This window comes from Camelina sativa, chromosome 14, assembly GCF_030686135.1.
Source record: "Camelina sativa cultivar CO46 ecotype springtype chromosome 14, ASM3068613v1".
In the NCBI taxonomy this organism is placed as follows: Eukaryota; Viridiplantae; Streptophyta; class Magnoliopsida; order Brassicales; family Brassicaceae; genus Camelina; species Camelina sativa.
The window spans coordinates 11,423,157-11,440,283 of NC_141893.1; the positions used below are offsets into that span (position 1 = coordinate 11,423,157).

The following is a 17,127-nucleotide window of genomic DNA, read 5'->3' on the forward strand; positions in this document are numbered from 1 at the left end:
GTAAGACGTTTAATTAAACCTTTTTTTGGGATTAAGATTCACTCTTGTAGACTTATCTCTTGCTTTTAGAATTGTAACACTAAGCTAAGTTGGCAAAAAATGGATTTAGCTTGAGGAGGATAATCATTATCATCATTATAAAGATGAGTTAAACCAATTTAAGATCTTCGTTTTCAGTAGTTAATACGGTATTATCTTTGCATATATATGTATATATATTGAAGATATACACTAAACGGTAATTAATTTTGTTTTTATCAATATGATAATCATGAACGTTTGCTTTAGACATGTATTTTTAATACGTTTTGATTTTTGAATAGATGCATGACTAGTAACTTCCAATGATGTTTTTGTGTTTTCTTGTTTTTGTCAACAATATAAATATGTCAATTATGATATCGACAACAATATGGAAACCACTAGAGTACAAGTCGTGATTTAAAATATATTTTTTCTAAACTGGAAATACATAACTAAATCATAAAATTTTGTATACATTATGCGATATATATATATGGAAATCATCAAGAAGTGGAGTTCAAGAAAGAAGTGAACCATTGAACAGAGTCCTTAGGATATCTCTTGAGGTTGTCTCTATAATCAACGAAGTAGAGACCAAACCTCGAGCTGTAACCTGCTGCCCATTCCCAATTGTCCAATAGCGACCATACGAAGTACCCTTTCACATTGCATCCATCTTCTTTTATCGAAGCTTGTAAGTTTGAGAGATAATCATGATGGTATTTGATTCTTTTTGCATCTTTGAGAGCGTCTTTTCTTGAGATTAGAAAATTGTTTGAGTCGTCCATTCCTACACAAACAAACATCGTGATTACAGTTACAAACTCTCTTTATTGTCTAGAGAGTTTCACAGACGTGTGGTTTTATTAGTTACCGTTTTCAGTGATAAAGACTGGAGGGTTTCCATATCTATGTTTGATGTAATTCATCAAGCTTCTCATCCCTCTAGGCACTATGTACAACCATATCGAACTTGCCTGTTCGCGACATCAACAAAAATATTACAAGTTTAGAAAATTTGGAACTTGAATAACTAAGTACGAGTCAGAAATGTTTCTTACCCTATCTCCAATTGCGGTTAAACCCTTGAACGCTGAAATTTTACAGCAAAAGAAGATGAGTTATTATCAGATTTTCATGACTAGGGTTTACGTGAGAGACAAGTATACGTATTTACGTAGAGTGACGGTTCCAGAGTCAGAAATGGCGTCGTGTAGAAGAGTGCCGATGAGATTAGTGTCGTTGTTCCTTGCGTAGTACGTTGTGTAGTGATTAATCCCTACAAAATCTAGAGAACCCTTCACCAAAGCAGACTGAGATTTCGTAAACAGTGGTAATCTGCTTCCGACTCTGCTTCTCATCGAACTTGGGTAATCCCCAAACATCAACGGATCCAAGAACCTAATCAAGATCATATTAGATACATAACTTGTCACTTAATATAGATTATGGAAAACGGTAAGCCGTTTAAAAAGTTAAAACATATATATATATTTACCAGCCAAGTTGAAAATCTTGAGCTCTTTGTGCAGCTTCAATGTCCTCTGTCTTGTTTGACTCCGGTTCGAACCACATTACATCAAACGCTATCCCTAACGAACCTCCTTGTTTTGCCTAATCATAATTATACATCAAAACTATATTTTATTATTCATCTAATTAACATCATGTTTTCAATATATATAGTATTGACTTACCTTATAGTTTTTCCTGTAGATATCGGATACGGTGGCGTGAGTGAGAAGAACATTGTGACCGACAATGTAAGGTTCAGTGGATGAGTTTCCTGAACGACAAGTGAGCTTAAAAAGAATGGTGCAACGGCCTGGAGCTTGTAGGCCAACGTCATAGCCTTGGATGGCGAATGTGTGTGGTTCGTTGAATGTAAGCCAGTGCTTCACCCTATCTCCAAATCTCTGGAAACAAAGCTCAGCATACGCTGCAAAATCATTTCTACAAAATATTGCCTTTTGAAATTAGTTTCTTCGTTTTAGCTATGTAATAGTTTTATTGAATGTTTTGTATGGATTATTACATGATTTGTGAGTTTAGCCAACCGAGGTATCGATCATGGAGTGCCTGAGGAAGGTCCCAATGGTACAGAGTCACGTACGGCTCGATCCCTACAATTATTTTGTTTATATTCCAAGTGGAACTCAGACCAACCACAAATAAATATTTTTTTTAAAACATGATATTCATATACAATAGATGACTACCGTAGAATTTGAGATTATTATAAGACTTAAGACCCTTAAAATCATGCAACAAGAAAATAAAAAAAATAAATACCTTTAGCAAGTAAAGCATCTATGAGTTTGTTGTAGTGATCGATTCCAGCTTCGTTTATTTGTCCCACGCCATCTGTAAACCATCCACACATAGTATTATTATCACGATTTGAATTTTGTAAAGTAGATTCTAAAACAAAACAAAACAAAACACAACAAGATTAGAGAAAAACATACTTGGAAAGATGCGTGACCAAGAAATGGAGAATCTGTAAGCATCCACCCCCATGTTCTTCATAAGTTGTACATCTTCCTGCCCTCACCATAATTTCAATTAATCAAAACCTCATTTAATAAAAATTTGGAAATGTATAAAATGATTGATGATTTGGTTAATTAAATTTGTTGGGGATATTAACCTCGTAACGATGGTACTGATCAACAGCAACATCAGCATTGCTAAAATCGGTGATTTTACCAAAAGTGTGGGAGAATGTGTCCCATATCGTCGGACCTCTGCCATCTGCGTTTACTGCTCCTTCGTGCTGCAGTCATTATTGATTTCATTAAATTTTATTATAACATAGGTCGTTCATCTATACTTATACTAATACTAGTATTTGCATATTCAATTTAGGTATTTTAACAAGTAACAACTCAGCTCAAATTCCAGCCAGGAAAAAAAAGGTATCCGAAACATTAATTGGGTGTGCTTGGTTAGGTGAGAGACCGAAAGACTTTGATTTTAACTTGACTTTGGTGATAATGGAATTGGAAAATAAAAAGTAGAAAAATAAAGATAAAGGTGAAGATTGTAAAAATGTGCAAAAGAATGGGTCGTTGTTTGAAAAAAAAATGCTTATATCTTTTTGGAAAAAAACCTTAAAATTTGGAGAAACCGAAACCACAAGAAGAGGAGTAACTATTGGCTACCCGTGATTGATGAACATATACATGGCCTGGTTTACGCGTCATGCACTCGTTTGTTTATCAAATTTATATGGACCAGAACTTATAAGCAAACAAAAACACATTCAACACACAAGCTTCTGTATAATTTTGTCAGAAAATATACATTTTCAGATATGATGTACTTGTATTACTCCATTATATAAAATTAAAGTTTTAGTCTTAATTGGTTCTCCAACTACAAGAGAAGATGTGGGATTTTGCTTTTTTCTTGTTTTTTTAAGAAAAGTTTTTGCTATTGGGAGAATAAAAACATATCACATGTGATCTTATATATTCTGATGTGACCTAAGTGGTGAATATTTAATTTTGTTTTTCAGTTTTCGTTAAAACTTAGAAGGAAGCGATAAACATAACTTTAAAATAAAATTAATGGAAAACAAAGAAAAAAGAAGCGGAGAGAGTGGAAGAGAGGAGAGGGGACCTGAAAAGCAGAAGAAGCGGTTCCAAAGACAAAGCCCTTTGGAAAACTGCCTCTGGAAATGTCCGCACAGAAACATGTCTTATGCATCAACAACATCATCATTACCATCATCGTCATCTTTGGTATCACCATGATGGATCTACTTGGAGCCATATCTCTTCCTTCAATATGTTTTCTTCTCCGGCCAGTCACATATATATTTTAATTTGTATGTGGAGATGGAAGGAAACTGTTTGGGATAAATAAGAAAGAAGTAAGAGAGAGACCAACGAGAAGAGAAAAGAAAGAAAAAAAGGAGTGCAAGTGAGAAATAAAGCTATGTAAGGACTACTAGTATATATAGGAGAGGGGAAAGAAAAGAGTTATGAAAACCTTCGGATCCTTTAATAAAAAAAAACTAAACAAATTATAATTTGATTGATAACCACATTTGCCAGGAAAACAATTAGGAAGAAAAAAAAATTCTAGAAGTAAATTGAATTATAAATTATCAATCAATCAAGTGAAATGGATCATATTGATGTAAATTATTTCGATCGAATCCAAATTAGATCAGTCTCCCTATAAGCATTAAATATTGTCAAATTTTAAATAGGTACCTATATCACATTGATTTTTTTGCTAATTTTTTTAATTTTCTTTTTGTGTGCAAAAGCTAAGTTTTTTAATTAAAATCAATTTTATTTTCTAATTATTTTTCTTTGTTATGAATTAAAATCTTCAACATGTTAGGGTATATATATATATATATATATTAAAAACATATTAACTAAAACCATATCACTATTTCTATTGCTAAGAATGTTATATATATATATTAACATTTTTGAAGTACATTTTGTGTTATACCATTTTAGTTTTACTTATTAAAAAAGTTATTTACAACATTAATCCCTAAAATTTTGGAAAATTAACCAGTAACTAAAACAGAAAATTCCTAAAATATTTCCACAATTACTTTCTGTTTTACTTTATTTTTTTTAAACAAAATTATCACTTTAAGAACCATATCAAGATTAAAAATCCTAAACTTCTCTAAAACAATTGTAACAATTACAGTAAAACCTCTATAAATTAATAAGGTTAGGACCATGAAATTTTATTAATTTATAGAGGTTTTAATTTATCGATAAATTAATAATTATTAATTTATCGATAAAATAATATTTTATTAATTTATGAAGAGATTTTCTCATTTTCATATTGAAAATTTTCTATGACAAAATAAGATACTTTGTTATCATTCACATATTTAAAAAGATTTCTTAATTTATAATCTTGGTTATCGTAATAGGATGAATGTCAATTGTTTAATAGATTATCTAGATAAAAATGAGAAATGTTAGAAGTTTAGAGTTTAGAAAAAATTGTTACTACTATCCTTCATTCTAATGATGAAGCCACAAAAGATATTGTGGTACCTTTAAAACCAATAACTAAAGAAGCAATTATCGCATCTATGACTCTTCACAATTTATGGATGCGAATTGAAAATACAACAATAAAAAAATTAGAGATGAACTTCAACAAGAATGCAAATTCAAGAATAGACAAACAACAATAGAATCATATTTCACTAGATATATATATATATATATCTCAATTTATATAATTATTAATTTATAATATTTATGGGACCATATTTTTACATAGGATTTTTTAAAAAATTATTATCTTATTATTTTATCGAAATGTGTTATTTTTTACACCGGCCCAACTCGGGATCAGAAGAATTTATTAATTTATAGCGAGTATTAATTTAAAAAGTATTAATTTATGGAGGTTCTAGTGTATTCAAAAAATAAATGATTATTCATTTTTTTGGTTAGTGGTATCTTAGATATTGTGCTTGGTATTTAGTACATTAATTCAATTACAATGATGTTTTCTAAAAAAATATCCCTTGAAATCTTTCTTAATTTCCCCTTTAGTATAATTCTATAAATATGAAGTATAACCAACAATTAAATTGTATATTAACTCACTTAGATTGGTTCCATCCTATAATAATTGATATTAGATTCTTTAGAAGTTAAAAGAATTTTATTTTTAACCATTGATTATAAAAATATAGTCTCGTAGTGTACTGCGGGTTAAAACCCAGTATATCAATTATTATTAAAGTCATGAAAAAGTGAACATTTAATCACTGACGACATTATTTAACTCAATAATATAGAAAACAATAACTAGAGTATTACTATTTTAAAACCGTAGTATGTATTTGAACAAAAAAAAGGAAAAATGATCGCCAGCTACGCCAAGTATATGCTAACACATCGCCACACATACAAACAATATAAATATTTTATTAACTACACGAACTATTGTCATTACATACGGACATGCATAAACAAACATGAGTTTTTTTTTTAACGGCAAATCAATTTTATTATATCATAAAAATGTTACATGATATATTACACATCCATACAAATACAACCATTAAACCAAATAAAAGAAATTGAACACAATTTCCATGAAGAAGTGGAAGTAACCCTGCTTTCCAAACGAAAGCCTTACATGCAACAAATGAAATCTGTAAAGTCCTCTCTTCATATACTCGTAAAGGGCCAACACCTTATAGATGAAACTCCCAAATGCTTTCTGCATCACTTTAATTAAACATTACATATTCGCCGACCAAAACACCAATATACTTCACAGCCAATTCACTTCACAGCCAATTCGTATCACACATTACCTTCCCGTTCATCGATGTATTGTTCCTATGTCGACTTGATTTTCCGGGATCCCATATTCACCGACCAAAACACCAATATATTCTTTGAATTCTATGTTTCATTCCTTCTCCACAAGGATATTGAAAATATTGGTTATCATGGAGAGTTGACAAACTCTTCACGTATCACGGGCTTGACTTGAATAAATCCAGAAAAAAAATTCGCATTTACTCGCCAAACAATATTCGGCTCTACTATCGGAGAAATACATCAAAAACGATTTCGTTTCAGATCACCATAACAAAAGACTCTAACCAAAGTTGGTTGCGTTTGACTGCTTGTTGATGCCGTTTGAAACAAATTCAGTCTCGACTGACTCTGAATTTTATCAACCCAATTCGCTGGCACAGTCACCAACACAACCATCACCATGAGAAAGAGAAAACAAACGGCACTTAGCCATCGTAGGACACATAAACCTATAATCAAATCAACCGATGTAACCATCTCTGGGAAAGGGGCTTCTGATTTTGGATTTGGCAACGGTTTTAAAAAAAATTGGTAACTGTTTGTCTTAGTTGTGAAATCGATCATTATCATCGCTGCCATCCTAAAGAATAAATTTAATCGGCAAATCCAGTGTAATCCTATACTAGTTACTAGTAAACAAGAAGAAAAAAAAAAAAACTGAACAGGAACCACCTGCAAACACCAACAGTTCCTTTGTCTATATAAGTATAGATGACTTAAACAACATGAGTTATGTATACAACACCATAACCATCTAATTCTGATATATTCTTTGCCTGGATCCGGTGTTGACCGACATTAACTGATGTTGACCGGCGTTGACCGGTGTTGAGCAATTTTTTTTTTTCATAAACAACTAAAATTAACAAAATAATTACAGAACTTTACTAAAAGATTATATCATAAAATTTTACTACAAAATAGTATAACAAATATACATTTTCCTTTTGTAAATTCAAAAGTTAGTTTTTAATTTTATACAATATTATATTTATTATATACAAAAGGGAAATGTATATTTGTTATATACCATATTATATCTGTTATAATACTTTGTAGTAAAATTTTATTATATAAAAAACTTTTCTTTTTTATATAACAAATATAAAATGGTATATAACAAATGATGAGACATATAATCTTTTCTTAAAATCTTTTGGCTTAAAAATCTTCATAGACTTTTTGTAATTGAGTCTAATTTGTTACATTGTTTTTTTGTCAAAGTATATTGCATCTTGCTATATATTTAGACTTTGATTTACCATTTTTTGTGTTATATATTTGTTATATAAAAATATTTAATAGCATGCTACATAATAAAATATAATAGGGTATACAAATGATATGGTATAAAATAAAAAACCAACTTTTGAATTTATAAAAGGAAAATGTATATTTTTGTAGTAAAAATTTATTATATAATCTTTTAGTAAAGTTATGTAACTTTTTTTTTAACCTTTGTTGTTTATAAAAAATAAATAAAAATTTTAAAATTTTTGGTCAACATTGGTCAACATCGGTCAACGCCGGTTAATACCGGTCAACACCGGATTCCAGCAAAGAAATCATCGGAATTAGATGGTTATGGTATTGTACATAACTCATGTTTGTTTATGCATGTTCTTATGTAATGACAATTGTTCGTGTAGCTAACAAAACATTTATATTGTTTGTATGTGTTGGTCAATAATCGGCGTAGCTAGCAATCATTTTTCCAAATTTTAATGTGTAGAGTATATCAAAGTTATCCAATTGAAAAATATTTTTTATAGTTTATTACTCCCTCCGTTTCAAAATATAAGATGTTTTAGAGAAGTTTTTTGTTTCATAATATATGATGTTTTCAAGTTTTTATGCAACTTTTAGATTAGTTTAGTATTTTATATTATACAGTATTGTTTCTGATTGGTTGAACTTGTTAAAAGTAAAAACTTCTTAATCTGCGTGTTTTAGTTAGAACATTCTATATTTTGAAACGGAAGGGGTATTATTTATTTTGTTAAGATCTTAAACATAGTTGCTTGGTAGGATATCTAATTTTTTTGGGTCAACTTTAAGGACATGTATTATTTTATTAAAACATTAAAAAGGAAAGATAGGTGTTGACTTCACTAACTATCATAATATCATGTAAAGACTTATGGCTAAAATATATTATTTTCAAAGACTTATGGCTAAATATGTTCATTATGTTCTTTAACTTAATAGTAAAGCAAATCACCATTGTCTAGATGTTGTCTGTCTATTGGTAAGAATAATTCAACAATATTTCCTTGTACACCGTAGTTGTTGCTCTCTGGTTCGTAGATCTCAAACGTAAACGAACGAAAACATTTCCTTATAAGAGAAAAAACATTTCAATTTTTCTACGTACAAAAAGTTTTCCTTTTCCAAATCTAAAGTCATGTGTTATGTAATTTTTGTTGGTTATATATGTGTCCGTACGTACGTGGTTAAGTAGGAGATTAATTTGATTAATTTAGTTAATGAATATAGAAGTTCACTAGTGGGAATTATTGTGGCTTATTTTTAGGTTCTCATGTTTGAGACGTATGTCACGTATCGAGTTATTATTGCTGTTACACAATTATCTGTTGTTTTGTTTTGGTTTGATACACAATGTAGCTATGTATGTACATATGGGGAATTTTGCACAGTTATCGACTTCTGATGCAACGTATATATCTTGGTGTTTTTGTTTAATTAAAACACGTTAGTAATTTTTGCCGTGTTCTCGTTTTTCTTTACAATTTTTACATTTCAATTTGCTTTCTTCCAAGAGGGATTTGTTGCTTTTGTTATTAGATAACCCAAATAGACTTCTGAAAGTTTGTGATAAACTCGAACATTAGCAACTTTAATCTACAATTTTGAATGTTCTTAGGTATAATTGTCTGTACGTAAACTAAACATTAGAAGAATACATCATACACATGATTGTTTTTGTATATTTTCACAATATTACATGTTAATAAATTTTAATTTTGCATTCATCCTCATTGTTTGTGGTAGGCCTGGGCATTCAGGTACCCGTTCGGATTCAGATATTTCGGATTTTCGGGTTTAGAGGTATAGGACCCGTTCGGGCATTTCTAGACTTCGGGTTCGGATCGGGTTTGGTTCGGGTATTTCGGATTCGGATTACCAGAAGTTCACAAAATTCAAAATTTTAGTATCTAATTTACTCTAAATTATTTAATAATACGCAATATATCTAAAAATCTGAAAATTTTGGATACTTATATTATTAAAATTATAAATATTACTAATATATTACTACTATATATTAATAATATAGATATATTCGGATACCCGTTCGGATTTCGGTGAAATTCGGATTCGGGTTCGGGTTTTCGGATTTAAAGAATTAGAACACGTTCAGATATTTTACAATTTCGAATACGGATTCGGATCGGGGTTTTCAGATCGGGTTCGGATCGGATCTTCGGATCCGGGTATTTTGCCCAGGCCTAGTTTGTGGATTGCGGTTATATATAAAGTCTTGTGTTCCCATTTGCTTTGTCCAAAAGTATTTATAGGAATCCCATTCGGATTTTGTTCTCTAAAACCAAATCCTTTTATTCAATATATTCCTCACAAATAAATTTTCTTCTGGAATGAATAAGGTTGTAGTCTAATTAATACTTATGATAAGCATGATTTCATCGGACTAATCAAGGAAGAAGAAGAAGCCACACAAGTGGGAAGTGGGAACTATTAGCTCGTGAAGTCATTGCTTGTGTTTGAAATTTGGTTACGCGACAACAAATCTCAATATTTATTATTTCTTTAATAAAAAGTGGATGGAGGATTGGGGGTTTGGGCAAATTATCAGTCATAGGACTATATGCGTTTGCTAGATTCACACTACCAAGTACACAAGTCAACAACGCACACTACACTCGTCTCTTTCCTCTGTTCTTTTTCATATGCATTTACACACTTGTGTTCACATGTATGACCATTGTTTATTTAGAAACGATTTCTTGCGATGTTAGCAAACCTCTCTAAGCCTCGTCTACGTTCAGAAGCTTAGAAACCAAAATGGCAAACTCTGACTTTCCCAAAGCCAAAGTATCTAACGACGAGCTACTAATATCAGAGTTGAGATATGACTTATTCAGAAATCAACACCGACATATATTATAGCCTTTGGAACAATTCATTATTCAACTGAGAAGACTTTTTTAAACAATTTGTAAAACCATTTAGGGCCAAAACAACAAAGGCTGTGTTTTTTTAAGTTACAGTAGCAACTTCCATAAGAGTAGCAGAGGAGATTTCTGTCAGTTCTTCCTTCCCTCTGATAAGATAATGTGATATCCGTGCCTGCAATGCAATTGCCGTACACTCATATTCATCATACACTAATATATAAGCAAAATTCAGATTGAAGAAAGAAGAGATAGGATGTGGGCGTACGTTGATTTGAAGGGTGCACTGGTGACTCCAACAGGTGTGTTAAAGGCGACATCTTGGAATGGACCTGCCATCTTTCCACGAGGGAACCATCCAAGATCTCCTCCTTTTTTCCCTGATGGGCACTCCGAGTACTCTGCTGCAATCTGAGATAAGTTCCATGCACAAAAAATCGTGTTCAGATTCTCCACCATTCATTACACACATCTATCGAAGTATAGCCAACGGAAACTAAAACTTATAGGTCTCGAGAAAGCAATGAACTATGAGGTATTGAAATGGGTTTTCAGCAGATGTCACAGCTAAAGATGGAATAACAATACTATCTGAACTATCTTAGATTGATGTTTTTTATCCCATAGACATAGTAAGAAAGAAGAAGAAGGAATTTCACCTTTGCAAATTCAGCAGGAGGAACCTTGTCTCCATTGCTCAACCAACCATCCTGCAACTTTTTGTAGGCCTCGTTGATCTTGCCTTGCTTTTCGCACAAAACATGTCTTGCTGTATAATAAAGCCATCTCAGTTTCGACAAAACTTTCGATGTTGTGGAACCAGAAGCGCTCAAGTAGGCACAGAAATGAAAAGAAAAGGAACAAACCTTTAACGTAAGTGCAAGTCCCGAGACCATCAGCGGCTTTTCCTGCTTTGCCTTTACCCTTGGAGGGTGCTTCATCACTGCCACTTGCTTGCTTTCCTTTACCCTTCCCACCAGCTTTTGCGTCACCCTTCCCCATTTACTTAAAACTGTAAGAAACAACCTAAGATTAAGCTTACCACCATCATCAGATTTCAGGGGTTTTAAACATCGCACACAACTTGTAAACCCTGGAACCCTAAACCTCCTAAACCCTGAAACAACTCCAGTAGGAATTTCCAATGTAGATTTAAAGACAAATAATACAAGTGACTTGGAATCTATACTGGAACCAAATACAGAATTGGTAAAACATGTTTAAACAAGTAGAATTATTTAAGGCTATTAATCAAACAGTTAGTAAGCATGGATTCATCTAAATGATCAAAACAAACAAGATTACAGATTAAAAAAAAAAAAAGCGTACTTTAACATTTTGACAATCGAAACACGAGGAACCCAAAATAGAATCAGTGCGTCCAAACACATGATGATATCTCAAATGGGAAAACAATGATCCTAGGCTGAAGATGTAGCGCAAATAACACAAACCCCAGTTTTCAATTTCTAGGCTTAAAAACAAAAATAAAAATAAACAGAGAATTTGACAAACTAATAACAAAACCCTTTTTCGCCATCGGAGAAAACACAAAAGGGACTCTATCAATTGAGACCATAAACCATGAAAACAGATTGAGAAGCTAAGAAAATTTACAAAGACGAGAACTTTACCTTGAGCTTCCTCTTCTTTCAGATTGAACAATCGAGAGCATCCGAGTGAGAGAGAGAGAAAGAGAGACTTTTAACAAAAAGTCTCTCGTGCAGATTAGAATATGGGCTCGGCCCATTGTTATGTGACTCGGGCTTCAGATCTGTTAAGTATGAACTCCCTTTTTGATGAAATGAATAAGGTGTTCCTCAATATTTCTCTCTAGTCTCTATTTTAGTTGAAAAAAGTAATCTGTATCCATATAAAAAGCGTGTTATTAAAATCAAATACTACAAAAGCTTAAAAGGATATGATTCAATGATCTTAGTCAAAAGGTATTTTTTTTTTGAGTCAAAGAGACTCGTGTGGGTGGTCTTACTCGTACAGTCGTACAGTACAAATCATACGTAGAGAGACTAGAAACAAACATAAAAAGGCTAAAGCTAATTTCATTCAAGCCTCTGTTGTGGCATTTAATGTAGTACATATGTGATACTATAAATTAATAATATTGGGACTAAGACATTTTATTAATTATAGTGATATTAATTTATTTATAAATGAATAATTATCATTTTATAGTGTAAAATAATAATTATTAATTTATAGATATATTTTTAGTTGTTTGAAGTTTTAAATTTAAAAATTATGAATTGAGATAATTTTAGCAAAATAAGATTAGAATTTCGGATGTTGTAAATTTTATGGTATTGGAACTGAATTTGAAATATTTAGAAAAAATTATTGAAAATAAATTACAAATACTATAGACAAATTCACTTATACACATGACATACATAAATTCAAATTTATGAATAAGAATATCAATTGTCGTATTTTAATAGCCTATCAAACTATAAAAATGTAAATAATGCATATTTAGAAATTGAAAACTTTAAAATGTTTTAGTTATTTTATGAAATGTTATAGAATATTTTATATCATTATAGTTTGAAGATACAACATAACAATTGTATTATAAATATGAGGTTTAAGAGAAGTATACTTTGTTGTCAAAAAAAAAAGTATACTTTATTATATCAGCATATATATATATGTGTAAATTTACATGATTATTAATTTATGATATTATTGGGACCATATTTTACATAAAGATTTTAAAAAATTTATTATCTTATTATCTTATTATCTTATCGAATTTTGTTATTTTTTACACTGATCCAATTCAGGATTAATAAAATTTATTAATTTATAATATTTATTAATTTATAGAGTATTAATTTATAGAGGTTTTAGTGTATTTTGTGAATTCGACAATTACAAGACGAGGCCTTGAGGCCCAATAAGGTAATCTTATCCAAATATTTCTAGTTTCGTAGTTATTGAGGATTCTCTCTACCAGTTCAACAACGTAAACGTAGTCTTGTACAACAGAGTTTTGCGATGCTCGCGCCAAAAAATAGAGAAATGAAAAAGAGTTAATATATTTTTCCTTTTATTTCCGTCTCTGTTCCCCACAACAATTTTTTTTTCTAGGGTTTTAACATTGTGCTTCTCTCTTTGCTCAATTGGGATCTGGGTTTTGTTTGTTATTCTGTAAAAGTAACCACATTCCGGAGATGGAGCAGCAAAAGACGACGAGGATTGTGAAGGATTGTGAAGTGGAAGTCCGACCAGAACTCAAGGTACGAAAGCTTTCCAAGTTCTCGATTTTGTTGCTTTCTTGCAAGACTTTTCTCTATTTTCAGTGTTATGGTTCACTGGTTAAGAGATTGTTTCTTAGATTTGGTTTTGTTTTTGCTTGTAGCTGTCTCAATTTTGTTCCTTTCTTTGTTCTTGTAATATGCGATGGTTAAAATGGGTGAAAAAGTTTTAGCTTTGGTTAAGAATGTTAAAGAGTAGACTTTAACTTTCTATGTATGCTGTCCTTGAAGGCATTGGATACTAATTTCAGTCAAAGAGTATTTGGTTTATTGGTATTATCTGAAGCTGTATTGTTTTTTTTTTCCATTTTCAGCGGAAACCCATAAGAGAATCTCCTCCAAACGTCCCAAGAAAAAGGCCAATGCGTTCTTGTTCTGCTGCTGCTGTTGAGGAAAAGCCTACTGTGCCTTTTCCAAAGCTTATGCCATTTTGGGAGAAATATGAAACGACGAGGATGATTATGAAGGATTGTGAAGTTGAAGTCTCTTCGGAAGAGGAAGGATTCGAAGGGGCGTGGTTCAGAGCTATTATTCTAGAGGATAGCCCAAGAAGGATTTCAGGAAAGAAGATACTTCGCGTTAGGTACTTAACTTTGCTTGAATCGGACGGTTCGTCTCCTCTATTCGAACACTTGGAACAGAGGTTCATCCGACCTATCCCTCCTCCGGAGGAGAATCAAGACAAAGGGGTCGTTTTGGAGAAAGGGACGGTTGTGGATGCTGACCACAAAGACGGGTGGTGGACTGGTGTGGTCGTTAAGAAACTGGAAGATGACAACTATCTTGTCTATTTTGACTTACCACCTGACATTATACAGTTCCAGAGGAAGGATTTGCGACGTCATCTTGATTGGAATGGTTCCAGCTGGGTCCGACCAGAAATCAAGGTACCAAATGGTTTCCAAGTTCTCAATTTTACTTATAAATTGTCTCAATTTTGTTCCTTTTTTTTCTTCTTGTTATATGCTATGGTTAAAATGGGTAAAAAGTTCTTAGCTTTTGGTTGAGAATGTTTAGAGTAGACTTTAACGGCTATGTATGCTGTCCTTGAAGGAATTGGATAAGTCCTCCGGGACAATGGTGGAAGTTAATTCTGCCGAAGATGCTATGTTGTGGTTCACTGCAATGATAATCAAAGAGACTGGTGTGGATGATAAGAAGAGATTCATTGTGAAGGAATGGAATAGGTACCGGAGGAGCTGCGATGGTGATGAGGGGAGACCAAACATGACCGTTGATTCGTGCCGTGTTAGACCCATACCGCCTCCTTCTTCGGTTGACACGTACTCGTTGTTGGATTCTGTCGAGGCGTTTTCTGGTTCGGGATGGCATAAAGGGCTGGTGAGAGTAATTTACGGTGACAAACGTTACACGGTTAAGTTAGAGGCTAGAAAGATGGAAACTGTATTTGAACACTCGGATCTTAGGCCTTTCATGACGTGGGAAGGTGGAGTTTGGCGTGATGATCTAAAGGGATCAATTATACTAATTTCAGTCAACATTATTTGGTTTATTGCTAGTATCTGAAGCTGTAATGTTCTTTCTATTTTCACTGTACGCTTAGACACTCTTTTGTCGCTTTTACTAGATGGTGCTTATTATCTTAGAGCCTCATGGTTGTTATTTACTTTTTGAATGCAGGTGCCTCAGGAGGAGAATAGCAAAGATAACAACAGAAAAAGGAAACTAGAAGAAACACACAACTCATGCCATGTTGATGATATTGTTGATGTGCCTCTCTCTGCGTGGATAAATACACCTCCACCTACAGGTTGGGTACATATTTCTTTTCAAAGTCATCATTAGTTTTGGGTTGTTTATGCTAAAGCAAATTTTTATTTATTATTTTGCATTGATCTATGCAGATGTATCCTTAGATCAAGTCCCAAACGTCCTAAGAAAAAAGCCAATGCTTTCTTGTTCTGGTGCTAAGGCATTGACCCCTAAAATGGCCACAAAGCCTCTGAGAAATTCCCAGAATCCTGAGGACATTGGTATGACAGTCACTGAAGCTGAAAACGTAACTGGATGTTCGACACTAACTAGTTTTTTTTTGTTTTCCTCATGTCTTTGATTGTTGTTTCACATAAATTGTGTTACATGGTAATAGGCCACTGGAGATTCGGGAAAGAAGGGAGCTGATGCTGTGATGATGAATGATAAAACTCCTCCAATTGTAACGCAGCAAGTAACATCAATAGGTAATTTGATCTTCCTTAACTCCCTGTGTTTAATTTCTGCATCACATATATAATCATATGTAATGTCAAATGTTTTTGTTTTTCCAGCAAAAGAATCTGTTTCACTGTACTAAAGCTATGTCTTTTCAAAGTAGCTTAGACGCATCATTAGTTTTGGTTTGTGTATGCTAAAGCAAATTTTTATTTATTATTTTTGATTGATCTATGCAGATGTATCCTTAGATCAAGTCCCAAATGTAGTACATAATTCTGCTGGTGATGTTGAGGAAACTCCATCAAAGCTTATGCCATTTTGGGATAAATATGAAACAGAGGAGGTATACAAAACATTACCACAGAATCCTCATTTCAGCCGTTTAGTCGAGCCTATAGAAGATGCCCAGGACCGGGAAATGTTAGCTGTTAGTATGATATCGACTTTCGACTGGTTGGTAAAAGAAGTCAGAGATCTGCCGCCCAATGTTTCTTCAAGTAAACTAAGGAGCATCATAAGTTGTTTTGCCAATTTAGAGATGTATGGTTTCGACGTTGGAACCCCTCAATCAAGGATTGACAAAGTGTTGTCTCTCCAAGATGAGCGAGCAAAGAAAGTGGAGGACAGAAAATCTCTCGACAAGAAGATTGAAGCTCAATAGACCGAAAGACGCATATTTGAAGAAGAAAAGGTTGAGTTTCAGAGACAAGAAGCGCTTGCCAAAGAGAAGAAGGAAGCTGTGATAGAGAAGATGGGAGCTGCGGACAAAATGATTGATGAAATGAAATCTTGTGCGGTAACAATTGATCAAGAGATTGCAGATGTGGAGCTGGAGATTAGAACATCTATGTTGGCTCCATGGTAATAAGTTAGGAAACAACATGTAAATGAAGTAGATGTAAGTGACTTGTCTAAGATCTTTTGCGTATCGTTGATGATCTTTTTAAAGATTAACTAGAAATCTAGCTTTTGTTGATCTTATGGTGATTAGAGTCGATCTCTATTTTGTGATTTTAAAATCTTAAGCCATAAATGTGTGAGAATCATTCTGGTCTTACAACTGTTAAATTGTTTCCTCGTTAAGTATAAAACCCCAAAGCTCAAAGCTAAACAAACACGTTAATTTCCATATCAAGTAACAAGTTAACAAGACAGCGCAAG

The 17,127-nt window shown here is 32.6% G+C and overlaps 3 protein-coding genes and 1 pseudogene across 4 annotated transcripts; 2 read left to right on the top strand and 2 right to left on the bottom strand.

Annotated features, from left to right (window-relative positions):
• Positions 1-425: 425 nt before the first annotated feature.
• On the bottom strand, positions 426-4,182 carry LOC104741197 (beta-glucosidase 40). Its single transcript, XM_010461993.3, has 11 exons — positions 3,649-4,182; positions 2,675-2,800; positions 2,493-2,568; positions 2,317-2,388; positions 2,060-2,147; positions 1,722-1,977; positions 1,523-1,638; positions 1,202-1,425; positions 1,086-1,117; positions 899-1,001; positions 426-814 (listed from the first exon to the last, which is right to left on the bottom strand). Exons 1-11 carry the CDS (start codon positions 3,799-3,801, stop codon positions 528-530), a joined length of 1,533 nt encoding a protein of 510 aa, XP_010460295.2. The 5' UTR covers positions 3,802-4,182; the 3' UTR covers positions 426-527.
• Positions 4,183-10,478: 6,296 nt separating this feature from the next.
• Positions 10,479-12,283, bottom strand: LOC104741198 (uncharacterized). The gene is made up of 5 exons (XM_010461994.3): positions 12,151-12,283; positions 11,383-11,528; positions 11,176-11,285; positions 10,785-10,927; positions 10,479-10,691 (listed from the first exon to the last, which is right to left on the bottom strand). The coding sequence occupies exons 2-5, from the start codon at positions 11,516-11,518 to the stop codon at positions 10,649-10,651; spliced, it is 432 nt and encodes a 143-aa protein (XP_010460296.1). The 5' UTR covers positions 11,519-11,528; positions 12,151-12,283; the 3' UTR covers positions 10,479-10,648.
• Positions 12,284-13,496: 1,213 nt separating this feature from the next.
• On the top strand, positions 13,497-17,057 carry LOC147928067 (DUF724 domain-containing protein 3-like). 2 transcript variants are annotated; one of them, XM_087484671.1, is made up of 5 exons: positions 13,497-13,773; positions 14,106-14,678; positions 14,845-15,562; positions 15,657-15,992; positions 16,203-17,057. In XM_087484671.1, exons 1-3 carry the CDS (start codon positions 13,708-13,710, stop codon positions 15,316-15,318), a joined length of 1,113 nt encoding a protein of 370 aa, XP_087340797.1. In that variant the 5' UTR covers positions 13,497-13,707; the 3' UTR covers positions 15,319-15,562; positions 15,657-15,992; positions 16,203-17,057. The 2 variants fall into 2 exon arrangements, with proteins under 2 accessions (XP_087340797.1, XP_087340798.1); XM_087484672.1 differs by lacking the exon at positions 16,203-17,057 and having other exon boundaries at positions 13,540-13,773; positions 14,845-15,322; positions 15,433-15,562; positions 15,657-15,785.
• On the top strand, positions 15,427-16,939 carry LOC104743519 (DUF724 domain-containing protein 3-like; annotated as a pseudogene).
• Positions 17,058-17,127: the final 70 nt, after the last annotated feature.